This window comes from Myotis myotis, unplaced genomic scaffold (assembly GCF_014108235.1).
Source record: "Myotis myotis isolate mMyoMyo1 unplaced genomic scaffold, mMyoMyo1.p scaffold_m19_p_12, whole genome shotgun sequence".
NCBI classification, from domain to species: Eukaryota; Metazoa; Chordata; class Mammalia; order Chiroptera; family Vespertilionidae; genus Myotis; species Myotis myotis.
In genome coordinates, this window is record NW_023416316.1 from 31,310,121 (window position 1) to 31,329,252 (window position 19,132).

The 19,132-nt window shown below is 40.7% G+C and overlaps 1 protein-coding gene across 6 annotated transcripts in view; it reads right to left on the minus strand.

Annotated features, from left to right (window-relative positions):
- The window catches only part of NTRK2 (neurotrophic receptor tyrosine kinase 2), a 325,395-nt gene that overhangs the window by 200,285 nt on the left and 105,978 nt on the right, over nucleotides 1-19,132 (minus strand). The window contains exon 13 of one of the 6 annotated variants that reach the window (XM_036330681.1): nucleotides 3,056-3,123. The exons of the other annotated variants lie outside the window; for them this stretch is intronic. Within the exon in view, the coding sequence (XP_036186574.1) occupies nucleotides 3,056-3,123 (68 nt within the window). The remainder of the gene's footprint in view (nucleotides 1-3,055; nucleotides 3,124-19,132) is intronic. 6 annotated transcript variants of the gene reach the window in all.

Here is a 19,132-nt window from a genome sequence, read left to right on the forward strand (position 1 = left end):
TCAAGATTGGGGTATGAAAGAGTGTCCTCTTTAAAAACCTATTAATTGGATGTTCTCCCCATCCCCATTTGTGTTGCTGTGTTTGTTTATTACTCTGTTTTAATACAACTGGGCACAAAAAACATTGAAGTGTTGCCCTAACCTGTTTGGCTCAGTGGGTAGAGCGTCGGCCTGCAGACTGAAAGGTCCCAGGTTTGATTCTGGTCAAGGGCATGTACCTTGGTTGCGGGCACATCCCCAGTAAGAGGTGTGCAGGAGGCAGCTGATCGATGTTTCTCTCTCATCGATGTTTCTAACTCTCTATCCCTCTCCCTTCCTCTCTGTAAAAAAGCAATAAAATATATTTTAAAAAAACAACAACATTGAAGTGTCAACCAGAAATAAAGAGACACAATTTCTAAAAATATTACTAAATAATGTAAGCAAAAACAAAAACATGGAAACATAAAAATCTATACATCATTTCAAGTATTTGTGAGTCCGTTACACACCTCTTTTGGGAAGGGGGCTACCATTTGCTCATTGTGAAGTGAAAGGAGGTTAGGGCTTCCATTTTACAGATGGAAACAAAAAGGCAGAAGGTGGCTAAGTGATCATATTTTGTTCAACATAAGTACATGTTTCACTCATTAATCACACAAGTAATAGCCTTCCATTGTGATAGCAGGACACCAAAATATTTTTTAAAAAATGTTTAATTCAGCTCAGAACTCCAAGACAAAAAATTCTCCGGCTTCCTTTCTAAACCAAAGACCTCTGTTATCCACCAAGAAATAAATGCTTCAAGAACCAAGGGGATTTTAAGGTAGATGGACCCTTGTTACACCAACCATTGGGGTGTCACTGGGATACTCTTGTGTGCCACACTAGAATAATCGTGCCTTAGAGCTTCCCAAATTTCCATTCACAGTCATGGGTAGTGAACTCCAACCCTGCCCACAGTCAGCTCAGGAGCCACTGCAAATGATTTCTTTCAACTGGATTTTCTTCATAGGCCTAAATAGATTCTCTGTCATGTACTATTAAGTAAAAAATAACAGAAAAGAACTTTGCTCAAAAATTCCACCTTCAGCCCAGCAGGCATGGCTCAGTGGTTGAGCATCGACCTATGAACCAGGGGGTCACAGTTCAATTCCCAGTCAGGGCAATTGCCCAGGTTGCTGGCTTGATCCTCAGTATAGGGCATGCAGGAGGCAGCTGATCAATAATTCTCTCTCATCATTGATGTTCCTGTCTCTCTCCCTCTTCCTTCCTCTCTGGAATATATATATATATATATATATATATATATATATATATATATATGTAAATATATATAAATAAATATATCTACACTAATAAAAGAGAAACATGCAAATTGGTGTCACTCCACTACGCCCACCAGCCAATCAGGATGAATATGCAAATTAACCCATAAAGATGGTGGTTAATTTGCATATGCAGGCACCACGGAGTGAAGACTGAAGACTGAAGACAACTGAAGACTGAAGACGACTGAAGACTGAAGATGACTGAAGACTGAAGAGGCTTGGCTTCTCTGCTGCGGCTGGAGCGGAGAAGCCAAGCCTCGCTGTAGCCAGAGAGGAGAAGCCTCCAGGCTTGGCTTCTCTGCTGTGGCCTGAGCAAAGGCCTGGGTCCCGGGTGCCAGAGGAAAACTGGTGCCGGCAGTCAGGGGAAGGAAGGCCTATTGCACGAATCTCTTTGTGCAACGGGCCTCAAGTATATATATATATATATATATATATATATATATATATATATATATATTTTTTTTTTTTTTTTTTAATTTCATCTTCACCCTCTCAGAAAAGTGTGGCTCAAAATGAGAGTTAGAAGCCCTGGAGATGCTGTGGAGGGCTGTGGAGAGCTGTATGGAACCACTGCACTCAGATCTTCAGGTGGTCACATGCCCTCTTTACCTTGCTCAGCAGGTAAGATGTCTTCTGATGCTACAATGGTGCCTGCTGGCTGGTGGTATCCCTTTGAGTCAGAAGTTTGGTCAGTGGCAGGGATTTCACACCCATGGTGGAAAACGTCTGAGACACATTCTATGGCTTCAGCTCCAATTCCACAACCACAACAAAACTTTGGGAGAAAGGTTTTGCCTTTATCCAAAGTGATAGGAATCTACTGTTCCACAATTGAGCAATATACATAGATCAGCGGTTCTCAACCTGTGGGTCGCGACCCCTTTGCAGGTCGAATGACCCTTTCACAGCTGTCACCTAAGACCATCGAAAAACACATATATAATTACATATTGTTTTTGTGATTAATCACTATGCTTTAATTATGTTCAATTTGTAACAATGAGGAGGTTACCACTACATGAGGAACTGTATTAAAGGGCCATGCCATTAGGAAGGTTGAGAACCACTGACATAGATGATATTGAAACCACATCGTGACAGAGTTCCAGCTTGCAATTGCCTTAGACACCTGCGCTCACTGCCCAAAAGCCAAGGAGAGCCTCTAGCCACCTGACCTCTGGATCCAGACTTGCTTCTGAGTTGTTGCTGGTTTCCTCCTTTCTAGCATCTTCAGGCAGCGGCTAAATGTACCAAACCCTAACTAAATGTAACTGGCTAATTGCACCTAAATTACAGTCACAAATCCCCTTCAGAAGATTCAGTCAGTTTCTTGAGGGAGAAAGTAAATGTTTTACTATATAATTATAAACTTAATTAACATAAAATAAATTAATTAGGGATGTGGGCTGGTAATGAACACCATGGTTTGGCTGTTATTTGCTGTATTTTCCAGGGGAAGCTAAACCTGGAGGAGAGGCCTACCTTGTGCTTTAAGTCTCATTTCATCTCACCCCTTTCCTGTCCCCAACCAAACTGTTAGGTTTCTCCTTGATACTCAGTAGCGTGACATCTAATATTCTACAGAATTTGAATGGAGACAATTTACCTGCTAATCTTTAGGGGGAAAAAATCCCTATCCTAAACCATCATAGCTATAACAGTTCCTAGCTGGCAGTTCACTAAAATAACAGATGATTATCCAAAGCAATCATTTCTCTGTCCCAGACTATAATGACAAAACTTACCTAGAGCTGAAATAACCATCTGCCACAGATTGTTCCACATGGTTTGTTTGCTTGTGTGTTTCTTAATTCTGAGAAAGAATTCAAAAATGGTAATGGCGAAGAAAGGTGATTTCACAAAAACACCCTAGTTTCCAATCAGTATTGCTTCAACTATCACCTTAAGTTGTTGTTTTTTAAATCTGTCTTAAAAGGTGCCTCTAAGGATGATCTTGATGGCACAAAGTAGGTTTTTAGTGCATGAAAAAAGTCCTGTTCTAATTTTCCAAAGTCCGCATCATTTCTAGGAATGCTGACCTGCAGCTCTCATATTTGTTTTCTCCCTATTTGCCATGAAGATGAAGAATAGTTTCTGTGTCTGACCCACCGTGAGACAGAAAGAACAGTGGCTGACATGTTCTTTGGGCTCTGAAGCTAGGAAGTGCAATGACTGTGTAACCTTGGGCAAGTTGCCTCAGTATCCTCTTCTGTGAAATGGAAATGCCGATAGTACTTAATTTGGGGCACATAACACGTTCACTCAATAGTAGCTATTTCCATTATCTGTAGAGTCTAGCTCTCAGTTTTTGTTCTTTTAAAATAGCTAATGTATTATGTTCAAAAGGAGTTGCAAATGTTTAATGGTACATATCTAAACTTGTTGCAAACCCTGGTCAAATCATGCCCCAAATAGAAAAGACAATTCAGTGCTGAAAATGTCAATTAAAAAAAAATTCCTCTGCTTTCAAAAAAGAAAGGAATCATGTGGTCACTGAATCAGAGAGCTTCCATCAAGAAAAGGATGTAGAGACCCTGAAGTCCATGCACTGACCTCTTGTCTGAGGAGGAAGATATGTTTTCAAGAGCGTGATGACTTGCTCAATAGCCCAGAGCCAGCAAAGAGCAACCTCACAGCCCCTGTTGCTGGCTACAGACTCAGAGCTGGGATGACATGTCAATGTGGAGAGAGCATCTTTCATGACTGGCAGGAGCCAAAGACGGAAATGGAACCAGTTGTGTGTTTTTTATATGAAAACAAACATCCTGATGGCTCTGGTCTGGGAATTTTGAATGCATTTCTGCTAATATAACCACATATTTTACTTTATTTTATCTTTTCCTGAACATGAAATTGATTTCCACATGGAGGGGACTCACAGTCCCTGTGTTCAGCTATCACAGAATCCCCATGACTGTTGGTGCAGGGGCTGGCAAACATTTTCTGTGAAGGGCCAAAGAGTAAATATTTTCAACTCTGTGGGCCATTCAGTCTGTCACAACCACTGGTTCTGCTGCTGTACATGAAAGCAGCCATACGTATGTGAAAGAATGAGCTGGCAGTATTCCAATAAAACTTTATTTGTAAAAACAGACTCGAGGTTGTATTTAATCCATGGGCTGTAGTTTGCTGATCTTTGATTAGTGCCATTGTCTACCTAATGTGGTCTTTACCGTATTTCCTTTACCATTTCTCAGCTTTAGCTTCCTCCTTAAATGAACATTTATACTTTGTCTCAATATTCTTACCAGGATATGATTGATATGCCGTAGAATCTAATTTATTGTACATGAAAAAGAAAAGCCAGCGTGAATTTATGAAAGTTCTAAATTAAGAAATATGTTTAAAGAACTGCAGTTTTATTACTTTCATATACATATAGAAATTGAAATTAAGCCAATAAAACATTTCCAGCTTGCTTTGGCAAGTAGGGGGTAATTCAGACTTACCCAAAAGAAAAGAACTTAAAATTACATAATTCATCAACTGCTTCCATGAGATTTCTTCTAAAGGGATTAAAAAGTTTGCTCCCCGAAGCAGTGAAATATGACTCCTACCACTCCATCTTGTTTCCACTATTAATTGATTTGGTACTTCCTTTGTTCATAGAAATGCCCAAAATACTCCACCCAACCAATTCCTCACAAAATTAATGGTCTGATCAGCAAGCGTTTTTGAACTTTCAGAAAAGATAAAGGAATTATAATCCTAGGACATCATAGGTTAATGGCATCTTTGAAACAGCTTTACTGCTCTCGCTCTAAGATTCTCTTTCTCACCTCTGGCAGACATTGTGGGTTGGTTATTCAAAATCCACTCACAATCCCTTTTTCCCTTTCTTCCCCTACCTTTGAGGGAGAAAAGCCAATATCTTTGATTTCCCCGTGTCCTTTGAAGTTAAAGGTGGGCATGTAACATAATTATGGCCTCTGAGAGATATCTAGAAGTCCAGGGGGTGGGGTTGTCTCTTCTTGAATTAAAAAGCAAAACCTCATCAGAGAAAGCCGCATTGCCCTCCTTCCTTCTTTCTACTTGGAATGTAGGTTTGACATCTAGAGGATGTGCAGCTACCTTGAGACCTCAAGGTCACAAACATAAGGAAGAGGCTTAGCTGCTAAAAACAGCAGAAAAGAAAGGTGAAAGGCATCGGTGTCCCTGACAGCATCCTCAAGTCACCATCAGGCCTTGGTTCAGGAATTCTTGCTGTGTGAAACACATTTCTATCTCTTTAAGTGGTTGTTTGTTTTGTTTATTGTTGTAGCCAGCTCTGCTGTTTTCGCTCAAAAGCAGCCAGAGACAATGCCAAAAACAGACGTGGCTGTGTTCCAATAAAACTTTATTGACAAACACAGATTTGGCCGACAGGTTCACTGACCCCTGTTCTGTGGTCATTTCTGTGAACCACACCATGAGGGTTATTTGTTCTTTCCTCCCTCTGAAAAAGAACAAGTGGAAATTCCTTCCCATGAAAATAACCCAGCCTGTATAGTAAACAGGTTGTATAGTAAAGGCTAACCTGGGCCAAATAAACAAGGTTTAAGTTTATGTGGGCCACACAAAAAATAAAAGCTTCAATTTTCATAGAAATGTAGGTTTATTTCATGCTGAATACAAAGGGCTGAAATAAATGAGTAATCATTAACATAAAATAATAGAACATTTTAATAAGAATTCATATTTTTTCTTGAACATTAACTTACCAAACACTGAATAACTGCACAATTAATAAGCGTAATGCAAATAAGCCTATTTTTCTTGTTCTCCGAAAGCGAAATATTTCCTGTTGTGCACACCAAACAAGTCAGTACAAGACTAATGACATGATGTGGCTGCTAAAATATTCACTGCTAGTATTAGTGGAGAGAAATGGTGCGCCTGCGCGTAAGGCGTGTAAGGGAAATTAATACAACACGATTATAGTAATCAGTCATTAGTGACCACTGTAGTTCATTATTAATAATTATGTATAACAGGATATTGTAAAATTTAAGTTATGAAATGAAATTTTTATTAAAACATTTCTTATATACTGTTATATTGGCCTAGCCCCAAAAATATTTGTTGTGGGCCACATGCAGCCCAAGGGCCTCAAGTTTGACATGCTTGCTGTATAGTACGAGCTTAGAACTTATAGGCTGCACATCAAATGTCTTCTGAGGGGAAAATTCAAAACCTTATTCTATAAAATTATCATCTATGTTTGTGACTGGGAAAACCAATGCCTAGGGCAAATAAATGGGCCTAAGGCGGCACAGTGTGTGTGGGACACATGGGCACTCTCACCATCCCTAACCACTCTGTATGAGAAACACTGCCTCTCAATTAGCAGGGCAGAAATAGTAGTGCTTTCATAATGACTCACACTCTGCAATTTAGGTCATGCCTACGGCAATCAAAATCCTCCACTTAGATTCTCCATGGCTAATTTGATCTCCCGCACTGCTGGGAGATATTTTTTTTTTTTAGTTGTTTTCAATTAAGCCAATTTGTCACAGACACCTCTGTTCTCAATAGGGTATTTTCACCCAATTCTCTTTTGTTTTGAGAATAGCAAAGTGGGAGAAATGCATGTGCAAATGTTGGGCTCAAGTCACTACAGTTTGTGCAAGGAGTGACTGTAAATAGGAAAGAGACCTCTTAGCAATCACACAACGGACACACACACACACACACACACACACACACACACACACGCCAGTTGCCTTCCTTTACTGTCTCACTAGGCACATTTTTTGCACACCTTTGAGTGAGTGAAATGTTAGACCCTGATGGTGGTGGTGCTGATGACTACAGCTACACATTATTAAGCATCATTACGGAACGGACACCATGGGAAGCACTCCACATGTGTCGGCTCAAATCCTCAGGGCATTTCTGCTCTCCCCATTTACAGAAGAGGAAACCAAGGCTCAGGGGAGTTATTGAATACCTACTTTACAGGAATATATAGAACACTGCGGTGAAAAAATAATTCACATATGAGTGAAATCATATGGTCCTTGACTTTTTCTGCTCACTGGAGGGAACGGAAGGGTGGGGGAAGATAATAAAGGGTAGAGGGGGGTCTAAATATATGTTGATGGAAGTAGATGTGACTTTGAATGCTGAACACACAATGTAATATACAGATGATGTGTTATAGAGTTGTACACTTGAAATTTTATTAAACAATGTCACCCCGACAAATTTAATTTAAAGATGATAAAAAAAAAAGATAGCTCAGATTTCAACCATCCACCTTACTAATTTGTGACCTAGAGCAACTTTTTAAACCCTGGGTATAGCTAGGTGCTCTCATATGTACATGGTGATAATTATATTTTCTTTAAAACTGGTTTGAAAGAATCAAATAAAATATCTATAACGCTCTGCCATTAGTCTGAACCATATGAACCATGTGAAAATGTCTGTATTTGACCACTGTCTGATCCTACAAAATGATCATTTTATATGGCTCAAACTTACAATTGCCCAGCAAGTGGTATTATTAGTAGTACTGTTGTTATTATTGTTCAAGGACAATGAAAGGTGGCCAAGAAGGGATTTTAATCTGAATTTGACTGATGTAAAGGCCACTGCTTTTTTTTACTAACTTAGTGACCTTCAAAGAAATCCCGTGATATTTTTTTACTGAGTTCCCCTTTAACAAACTGAAACTGGCATCAGGGAGCTAGTAAATGACAAGAACAGCATTGGTATTTTTTTTATTTTACTAGCAGCATTTTATGAACAGGACAAAGTCCATTTCATAATCAGCTCAATGTAGCCAAAATTTGTTTGAAGTGTATTAACCAAATGTCAGTTGAATAAAAATATGAAGTGCCTCTCTTCTTTAATGTACCAAGGGTCATGGTCTACTGAAAATTGGGATTTGCCTCATTAGACAGTTATAATTAACTCTGCTCATAATTTCCCACAGAGGAATTTCTTCCTGGTTCATACTTAAGACGAGGAAGAGGATTCAGCAGCATTGGGTGAGAGAACAATTAGTTTCTCTTTCTTGTTCCATGGTGGGAACTACGAGTAAAAATAACTCTCCCTTCCCAGGCTGGGGAAGATGACTTCCCCTCAAAGGCCTGTCTGCTCATTGACAAGCTTAAAGGAAATAAATTCCCATCTGAAACTATACCATTCCTTGTTGTTTTACCACGTTCCCAGTGGCTACATATGTTGAAAGAGTCTAGACATTTTTTCAAGCTTGAGTTGTACTTTAGACAACGTCTTTCAATCTCAGAGGTAATTCTAAAAAAGAAGCCTTTTTCTCTAAAATATCAGATTCTAATCTCTAGAGTGTTGCCTCAGAGGATTGTAAAATTCAATCAGAAGCAGGAATTTTCCACCTGCTTTTTTTTCTAAATAAATAGCAAAACACTATTTTAAGGGCAATGTATAGAGAGGAAATACCATGGTCAAGAAAATATTTGCATGGTATTTTGACTGGAAACCACATGTGTTCTCTGGAACGTTTCAACGTGTCTATCTCTGATGAGTCAACAGCCAGAACTCTCCAGAGATAAACTTTTTAAAAGGACTGTTATCACCGTGGGCTCTATCAGCCTTTAGTCTGCATAGAACCAAGGTTTGTTTTGGAATGTTGCAGAGAGAATAGTCATTTTGGGAGTACTTATTTTTCCTTTTTTTTTTTTTTTTTTTTTTTTTTTGACTGATTGAGACATAGCAAATATAAGTAAATATTAGGGTAAAGGCAGTTAACTTTAAGAGTTAATCTAGATGATCTGATCAAAGGACTTAATGAGATGACCAAAGGGAACAGATCTTTTGGAAGAATGAGGGAACAGATCTTTTGGAAGAATGAGGGTCATGGACAGGCCCCTTTTCATCTCTCCATCACTGTTTTGAATATTGGGTTATACAATTATCAAAGCCCTTTTCATAAGATGCCAAGAGAACATTACACTCATTCCAGTCAGCAGAAGAGGTAAGAAGCACACATTAATATTAGTAAGTTAGAGACTCTTTATTCTAAAAGGCTCAGCTTAGCCAATAAATACTAAATGAAATAAACAGAATATGATATGACACTACCAGGCACATCCCAAAGAGGCAATGTTACATTTGAAAAGAAAGAGCTAACTAAAATATCACACAGAAATAATTGAAGAGGGGGGAAGGGGAGCACATCTGTAATACTTTCAACAATAAAGATAAAATTTTTAAAAAGAAATAATTGAAGAGAAAACACCCTGATTAATAAAACCACATAATAGCTAGGGTTCATTTTAGTAATAATAATTCACCTTTCAGTGCAAATTAACAATCATATGGGAATTTCTCTCTCAATTCCCTAGATCCCATCTTGAACTAAATTAGTCTTCCAAGTTTTGAAACTCTACTATATAGCCCCAGTACATATACCTACACTCCCTCCTTTAACATCACATTGGCCACATAGTCAAAACCTACCTCCCTGCATGAATCTATGGAAATCCATCAGGGTGGATGCAGGGGATGATTTTTCAAAATTCTAAAATAGACTCGCTGACTTAGCAAATATCAACAGTGACCTTGAGAGTATTGATCAAACTCTGTTTCTCTGTTACAGAGGTAGGGAAATTAAGTAGTCTTCTAAATCATTAATGGATTCTTTTTATGTTCTATTCAACTCCCCCATCCCTTGCCCAAGCCAGGAATTTGCATCCTTATGTCTTGGAGGGAAATGGTAAAACTTCTGTGAAAATGTGCAGGAAGAGAGCCCAATTTTCTTTCAACCACTGCTCAGAATAGCCAGGGGAAATTTTATCCATAACCAACTGAATGTCTGCCTTGGTAAGATATATAATTTTTGCTTCTTCTGTGGGGCTGATGTTAGTCTCCCTTAGAAATTTATTAAAGAATGGATGACAAAGGAAATATTTTAGGCACTTAATTTGTACTTAAAAGTTTGCTTGACGTTATTTTTCTACCTAAGGTTTCCTCTGATCAAGTATTGAGATTGACATAAAGACCACTTATATTTAGAGACTGAGAGTCTCTCTACGCACTGGGGAGAGACTCTGGAAGAAATAGAATGTTATATTCACTCTATCCACTGCCACCCTAATATATAAGCTATTTCGTTTAACCAACCACCAAAAAAGACGGAGAGGAGAGTAGCATGTGCTGTTAAGGGTAGGAAGATGGAAAAGGAAGAAGAAAATTTAGGGGAGAAACTAAGATGGCAGCATAGGGAAACACCGAAATTGCTGCCTCCTACAACAACTTCAAAACGCAATAAAAAGACAAAACGGACATCATCCAGAACTTACAGGAGGGCTGGCGGAGTGGAAATTCTACAACTAGAAGGAAAGAGAAAGGCACATTGAGGGTCAGGAGCTGCGGAAGTAAAGTGCAAAGGTACGGAGGCTCGAGAGTGCGCGGAAGGGGCTGGTACCTGAGGACGTGGCTGTCTTTTTGAATCGGGAGGGAGTCACAGGCTCCCGACTGCTCTGAACTCCCATTCCGGGAAGTCTCTGGGGACCCAGGACTCATACAGAGAGAAACTGGACTGTCTGGCAGTGGGCAGAACTCGGAACTCGAGGGCGGCTTTCCCTCGGAGGTGCCTGCAGCAATTGGATTGTTGGGACACTGAGACTCGCTCGGCCCCTTAGGGCAGGGCTGAGAATCCGCCATAGTTCCTTGCTCCGCCCTTTGATTCCCTGAGACCCCGCCCCACCCAGGCTGTGGCAGAGGCTTTTGCATATGAATGCCCTGGCCCTCTGCAACCTGAAAAATGCCTAACAAACTGCATCGGGGCCACAGACCCAGAACTTCCAAGAGAATGCCCAAGGCCCCACAGCAGCTTGCAATGCTTCACAGCTGGGCCTCATCAGGGCACCTCCAAACTCCAAAAAAGGAAGGGGAATCTGAAGTTCTCTTCACAGCTCCTGCTGGGTAACCTCCAAGAGCCAGTGTACCCAGTGGTCAGAGGGGGACCATCCGGATTACAACTCCTCAGATCCCTAAGGGACACACCCAGGGGGCAGACTCAGTGAGCACCAAAGCCCCACTGAAGCAAGTCTTGCCCCAGAAGGGTGTCTTCAGCACAGAAGTTCTCCCACTACAGACACAGCCGATTCTCACTGCCAATTGGCCTGGAGGTCAATTCCTCCCAGTGATCCTACAACAATCAAGGCATAACTACAACAAGACTGTTCACAAAGCCCACAAGGGGGGGCACCAAGAGGGTCCACCTCAGGTAACGGGGGAGGCTGAGCCACTGGGCCCTACAGGACACCTAGCACACAAAACCACTCTACCAACACAGGGAAGCATAAAAAATGCGGAGACAAAGAAACAGGTCACAAATGACAGAAATGGAGGAAAGCAAACGACTGGATACAGAGTACAAAACCACGTTTATAAGGTTTTTCAAGAATTTGATGGAAACCGCCGATAAATTTAGTGAGACCCTCAAGAAATCTAGTGAGACCCTCGAGGATATGAAAAAGAACCAACTAGAAATTAAGCATACACTGACTGAAATAAAGAATAACATACAGAGATCCAACAGCAGACAAGAGGATCCCAAGAATCAAGTCAAAGATTTGAAATACAAAGAAACAAAAAATACCCAACCGAAAAAGAAAAAAGAAAAAAGATTCCAAAAATATGAAGATAGTGTAAGGAGCCTCTGGGACAACTTCAAGCATACCAACATCAGAATTATAGAGATACCAGAAGAAGAGAGAGGGCAAGATATTGAAAACCTATTTGAAGAAATAATGACAGAAAACTTCCCCTACCTGGTCAAAGAAATAGACTTACAAGTCCAGGAAGCGCAGAGAACCCCAAACAAAAGGATCCCAAAGAGGACCACACCAAGACACATCATAATTAAAATGCCAAGAGCAAAAGACAAAGAGAGAATCTTAAAAGCAGCAAGAGAAAGAAACTCAGTTACCTACAAGGGAGTACCCATACGACTGTCAACTGATTTCTCAACAGAAACCATGCAGGCCAGAAGAGAGTGGCAAGAAATATTCAAAGTGATGAATAGCAAGAACCTACAACCAAGATTACTTTATCCAGCAAAGCTATCATTCAGAATAGAAGGTCAGATAAAGAGCTTCACAGATAAGAAAAAGCTAAAGGAGTTCATCACCACCAAACCGGCATTATATGAAATGCTGAAAGGTATTCTTTAAGAAGAGGAAGAAGAAAAAAGGAATTCTGTACCATTTGCCACAGCATGGATGGAACTGGAGAGTGGATAAATACCACATGATCTCACTCATTTGTGGAATATAATGAACAACATAAACTGATGAACAAGGACTGATCCAGAGATGGAGAGGCATTGATTGGACTGTCGGGCCTTGGAGGGAAAGTAGGGGAGGGTGGGGGTAAGGGGGAAAGATCAACCAAAGGACTTATATGCAAGCATATAGGCCTAACCAATGGACACGGTCAACGGTGGGGGTGAGGGCATGAGCGAGGGGGGAGGGGGGGCGGGGGGGGAGGGGGTAACGTGGGGATAAGGACACATATGTAATATCTTAATCAATAAAAAATCTATTAAAAGAAGATAAAAAAAAAAGAAAAAAAGAGAAAATTTAGGGCTTAACTGATAATCTCTGTGGCCAGAGGGGCGTAAAGGGCACAGTAGTGGGGTAAAGAGATAAGAGAAAAGGCTGCAGGGGCAAGAAAGTCCTCCTGGATATAAGTCTGCCACTAACTCCGGCTGACCCTGGCAAGTCCAAGGCTCACTCTGGGCTTCAGTTTCCCCCAAGGAAGCTGTACTAGGCAGCCTCTGACCCCCCGATTTCAGGTCTAACATCAGAGGTTCTGTGATCCAAGTTTGTCTTTCTTTTCCATCTCTAGACCAAACCCTGAGTCAGCATTTTCAGGTGGTGGGTGCGTAGATAACTGCCTCTGACGGCCAGGTCAGCAAGACATTCTGCCTTCACACTCAGCTATCAAGATCTGGCACAGATACAGTGAATTCAGTTCACCTCACCAACAGCTCAGCAATTTCACAATCTGCTCAGGTTGCAGCTGGTCCTCGTACTGGTCATTCCTCAGGCCACACCTGGACAGGCAGCAGCTGCTCCCTGTGTCCCTGCCAGCCTCCCTGCACCTTCTTTCCCCTTCCTGTTGTGAATGGGAGGTGAACAGCATAGCTGCCAGCCAGGTCACAACCTAACCTTTCTCCAACCTGCTTGGATCCTGGCCTCTCAGCCTTGCCACTTCGCAAAGCCCCTCACAGTTGTCACAAAGGCCTTATACACAGTTCTCAGTGGCCTTTCCTCCAGTCCCTTCCAGCTGACCAAGCTGAGGACTTCAGTGCTGGTGGTCACACTAAATTTCTCTACGCCCTTGATTTCCCTAACAGCACATTCAGGCCTGTCTATCCTCAATCTGGCCATTTCGACACCTCCTCCTCCACAGTTTTAGTTGTCCCAAGGCTCTCTGCGCCTTATTCTCTGGCAGCTCATCCACACTCCAGGCTCTTACCTGGAGTTAGACTATGGCTTCCAAATCAGTGTGTCTGGCCTGTATTCTAATTCCCTATTTCTCTCTGCTGGGAAACAGATACCTGTTCTGGGGAGGACCAGAACCCTACATTCAATTCACGAGAGATCATGAAGCTGACAAAAGCCACCTCCAGATGCCCTCTGGGAACAAGTCCAGCCCAGGCTCCCCCAATCTCCCTCTCCTCTTCTGTTGTCCATCTTGGTAAGTCTACCTGGACAACACTTGACACCTCTCTGTCCTCATGCATCTTGTGTCTCAAGCACACAAGACGTTGTTCCCACAGAACACCCACCCTGCCCTCATTCTACATGCTCGAAACTCTGTACAGTTCTCTTTGCCACCTCCATGCCTGGGGAACTCCTACCTTCAACAGCCAAGCTCAAGTGCCCCTTCTACATAAAGCCAGCCCTGCGTCTCTGAGGCTGGAATGGCAGAGCCTCCACCAGGGCCCCAAGAACAGACGCTGATGACAGAACATATCACATTGCTCTCTATGACTGGATTTTAGCAAATACTTCTGAGGGGTGACCCTCCCTCTCAATAGTCCGAACACATAGAATAGACACTCACCCTGGAAAATGTCAGGCTGCCTCAATGAATCGACTAGAATCTAGTAAATTTACATTTTTGTTAATTTAATTTTCATTTTCCTACTAAGTATATTACTACTGCTCTTTGAAATTTTTTATTTCCCAAAGATATGATATGATATTATAACATAATAACAATTATAATAATTAAAGTAAATAATAAATAATACTTGTTTAACGTTATTCTTATGCTTACTGTGTATAATAATAGTAGCTAATGCACAGTGTTAACCATATGCCAAGCTTTCTTCTAAGGCTTCACATGTGTTATTTGTTTAATCTTCATAACAGTCCTTTAAGTATATGATTCTCTTTTTCAATACTCAAAGCAATTCTATAATATAGGTAATTATCATCACTTTTTGCAATTAAGAAAACAGAGTCTTTGAGAGTTAAGACACTCACCAAAGGTCACACAGTTAAGAAGCGGTGGCCATTGAAACTCAAAGTCCAATGTTTTGCCTAACTTTTCACTTCTGAGAAGATGAGATGAAGTAAAATCATACAGAGTTTATTAAGACACATCCAGCCACAGTCATTACTGCTTATGCAGCAGCATTCCACCATGACCCAGTACCCCAAATATCTGAGAGATCTGTTCACATCAGCCTAATTCTGCAGCCGGGCAAAGACTAGCTCAGTCTAGGAGCCATGCCCTGCAGTCCTGAAACTCCTGAGTTGGCACCATTCAGTTGTCTCTTATACATGAGATCATTTTGCACCTGGTTGTTCTGTATATGCATTGTTTTTGGTAGCATCATTTGAAGCTTCCAGAAATGGAAATAGAATTGCTTCTTTCTTGGTTCAAGGACAATGAAATGTCAATACAAGAGATCAGAATTGAGAGTGGGTTTTACATGTGTTTTTCAAGAAGCCCACAACTCCTTACTGGAGAGCTGCCACCTCCACCCTTGCATGTTCACGGTTCCTTAAAGATGACAGGTGTTTGCAATCACAGACATGTGATGGTCAATGTGAGCTGAAAGCCCGTAATTCAAACATGTGCAACATCAAATCTTTCTAAAAGCAAGCTTGTATCCCATTGTCCCTTTTTAGTTTGAGATAGCACCTCTTTCTTCATAGATTTTTCTCTTTTTTTTTCCTTTAGTTCAATATTATTAGGCCAAATGATTAAAAGATTAGCCTATAAAGAGAAGTAAAATAACATATCCTATTTTGGAGAAAAACAGAACAAGGAACCAGAAGTAGAGACAGATGGATCAAAATAACAAAAGGGAAAAAAAGAGAGAAAAGAATAACTGAAGGGAATAATGATCCTGAACATCACTGAAAATGTATAACTGACATCTGCCCCAATTTGGATCCTAGTATCACCACTCACCACATCTAGGCAAGTCACTTCACCTCTTTGTATCTCAGGTTCCTCATCTATACTTCCTCATCTAACTTGTGAGGTGTCGAGGGTATTAAATGAGATGAGACATGTAAAAGTACAGAAACAGGCTTAGAACAAAGCGATTGCTCAATAAATGATAGCAATTGTGGTGGTGGTGATTTTAAGAAGACATGCACTTCACCAACTTGATCATTCCCAAAGGACTCGGTAAGTGTGAGACTCTTAGATGAAATGGATTGACAAGGAACAATGACAGGGATTGGAGGCTCACATGGGGACTCAACGTGCTCTGGTTTCCTGTGCTTTGTACATAGGCACACACGACTTTGGGAAGTCCCAGGTCATGTTTCTAAAAGATATCTCAGTTCCTTTCACACCAAATGTGCAATAAATCTGGTGCGCACTGCCAGGGGAGAGGCTCTGATAGCATGGTGCTTGTGTGTAAGTCAACAATTTGGCTGGGAATGGGAGAAACCTCAATTCACCCTTTGTCAGACATGATTAGCTGTCCCTGACTCTCAAAATTGATGTTTTAAAAATAGTTCAGCACTCATGTTTCCCAAGGACGTTTTTCTAATGTATTTTAAGGTGTTAAAAATGAATAAAAACGTCATAGAGAAACAGAAGGCACAATACACAATGAAAACACAAATACCATAAACACTGTGCAATTAAGGATTTCTCAAACTGGAAGGTTCTATAGGCCAGTATTTTAGAGGCCCAATTGGAAACCAATTCTTCCATGAAAGCATCTTGATAACATGAGCCAAACGTAATCTTTCTGTCTGAAGGCTCACAGCGATCTCTCTCCCTGTTCTAGAAAATGCATTACATCGGCCCTTGAGTTATACAGAAGCTCTGTTACTGCAAGGGCTACACAGTACTTTATTTAGCATCATACCCACTCTCCTTCCTCCATGTATTCACATAGCAGGCCCTTCACACTCTTTTAATGAACCGGTGAATGCATGCATATGATTCAGCACAGAACCTTATGCATGCATGATGAAGACATGCTGGACTGATAAAGCCAACCTGCTCCTGGAAATGATTTGCTTCGACCTGCAGAATATAATTTTGGTTTTAGATTTACCATTCCTGTTGTTTAAATGGGGGCAAAGGAGTGGAGACAATCCTTTTGAAGACTTCTGTGATGTCGCCCTAACGGGTTTGGCTCAGTGGATAGAGCGTTGGCTTGCAGACTAAAAGGTCCCAGGTTCGATTCCGGACAAGGGCATGTACCTTGGTTGCGGGATGTGCAGGAAGCAGCTGATCAATGTTTCTAACTCTCTATCCCTCTCCCTTCCTCTCTGTAAAATATCAATAAAACATATTTTTTTAAAAAAAAAATTTATTAAAAAAATAAAAGAAAAAGACTTCCGTGATGTGGTTTGCATTTTTAAATCACTGCTAACATCATCTGTTTATAGGTCTCCCGAGAAATACAATAAGAGGATTAAGAAGGGGCTTTCTCTCATGAAACCAGAAATACGAATTAAATAGGATTTATGACTCTGGTTCCCCCTCCCTTTTTCTCCTACCTCCCAGAGAAAATGGTTTCTACCATATAAATGTGTTTGTCAAAAACATATTATAAATGTTTAGTTCTCAAAGTAACGAAATTGTGAGAAGGAAAAAATGCTCAATAAGGTATGAATAAACCTCCCAAAGGGCTTACTTTCCCAATCAATTAGAATCAAAATGTTAATAACTTAAATGGATGGTGTTTGAGTATTTTTTTATTTATACTGGATATTGGACACTTTTGTCATCATATGTGATCCCCAACTAGTGGACAAACATTAATTTTAAACACTCGCTGTCCCCACCCTCAAGCTAGGTCACTGAAGGGAACAACGTCCTTGGCCTGGAACCTTGCACGTGGGAACCACTGAAGAAATACTTGCTGAATGTGCAGCATGCAAATAAACACTTGTAAATAAGCACGCAGAAAATCTATATCTGAATGAAGGTCCTTTCTTTCTTCAAACACATATCCAAATACCTTCCAGAGTAACTATCAAACTCTACACTTAACACATATAATCTCATTTTACTCCCACTACACACACGAGGATAAAGAAGCACCACTCCCACTCTCCAGAAGAGGAAAAGCCAGCTGAGACAGGTGAGGAAACCACCTGAGTCCACACAGCTAGTCACCCACCACACGAGGATTTGAATTCAGATCAGCTAGACTGTATCCATGCCTTTCCATCAGGCCATGCTGCCATTGCCCACAGCACTTTTGGAACTCGTGTTAAATCTTACCTTGAAGCCCACTAATATTAGTTTGAATGGCCAGAGTCCCCCCTTAGACATGGTTTTGCTTTCTATGGTTTCATTTACCCATAGTTAACTATGATCTGAAAATATTAATTGGAAAATGTCAGAAATAAACAGTTAATAACTTTCAAGTTGTACACTGTTCTGAGTAGTATGATGACATTTCACTCTATCTGCTTCATCCAGTGAGGGATGTTAACCATCACTTTGTTCAACATATCCACGCTGTATATGCTCCCTGCCTGTATCCATCTAGATTATCAGAGTGGTTATCAGAGAGAAAGAGACATTCACATTTTTATTAAAGTATATTGTTATAATTTTCCTATTTTATTATTAGTTATTGTTGTTAATCTCTTACTGTGCCAAATTTATAAATTTAACTTTCTCATAGGTAGGAACATATAGGAAAAAACATAGTATGTAAAGTGTTCAGTACTATCCACCATTCCAAGAATCTGCTGGGGGTCTTGGAACATGGGTCCTTGGGTAAGAGGGGTCTACTGTGCTTGAACTCAGCCATCCCTGTTGGCAGTCCCACCTCTAGTTGTGCTCCCCAGCCCTCCAACTACTCTCGTCACTGTCCCCAAATGTTCTTTCTACAACATACACATAATTAGGATGTTCCTCCCATCTCTTCCTTCTTCCCCACACAAAGCCCTTCAGGATAAATTCTATCCAAGGGTACTCATGGGCCTCAAAACTCCCCTCCAGTCTCTCCTTCCAATTCTCTACACCAGCGGTTCTCAACCTGTGGGTCGCGGCCCCTTTCGGAGTCGAACGACCCTTTCACAGGGGTCACCTAAGACCATCAGAAAACACATATATAGACACATTTGTAATACCTTAACTAATAAAAAAAAAAAAAAAAAAAAAAGAAAACACATATATAATTACATATTTTTTTGTGATTAATCACTATGCTTTAATTATGTTCAATTTGTAACAATGAAATTGGGGGTCACCACAACATGAGGAACTGTATTAAAGGGTCGCGGCATTAGGAAGGTTGAGAACCACTGCTCTACACCTAGTCTCTGCTCAGCCAAACCAAGGTCCTACAAATGCCATGAGTTTTCTCATATGCTCATGTTTTGGAACAGGAAATTTCTACT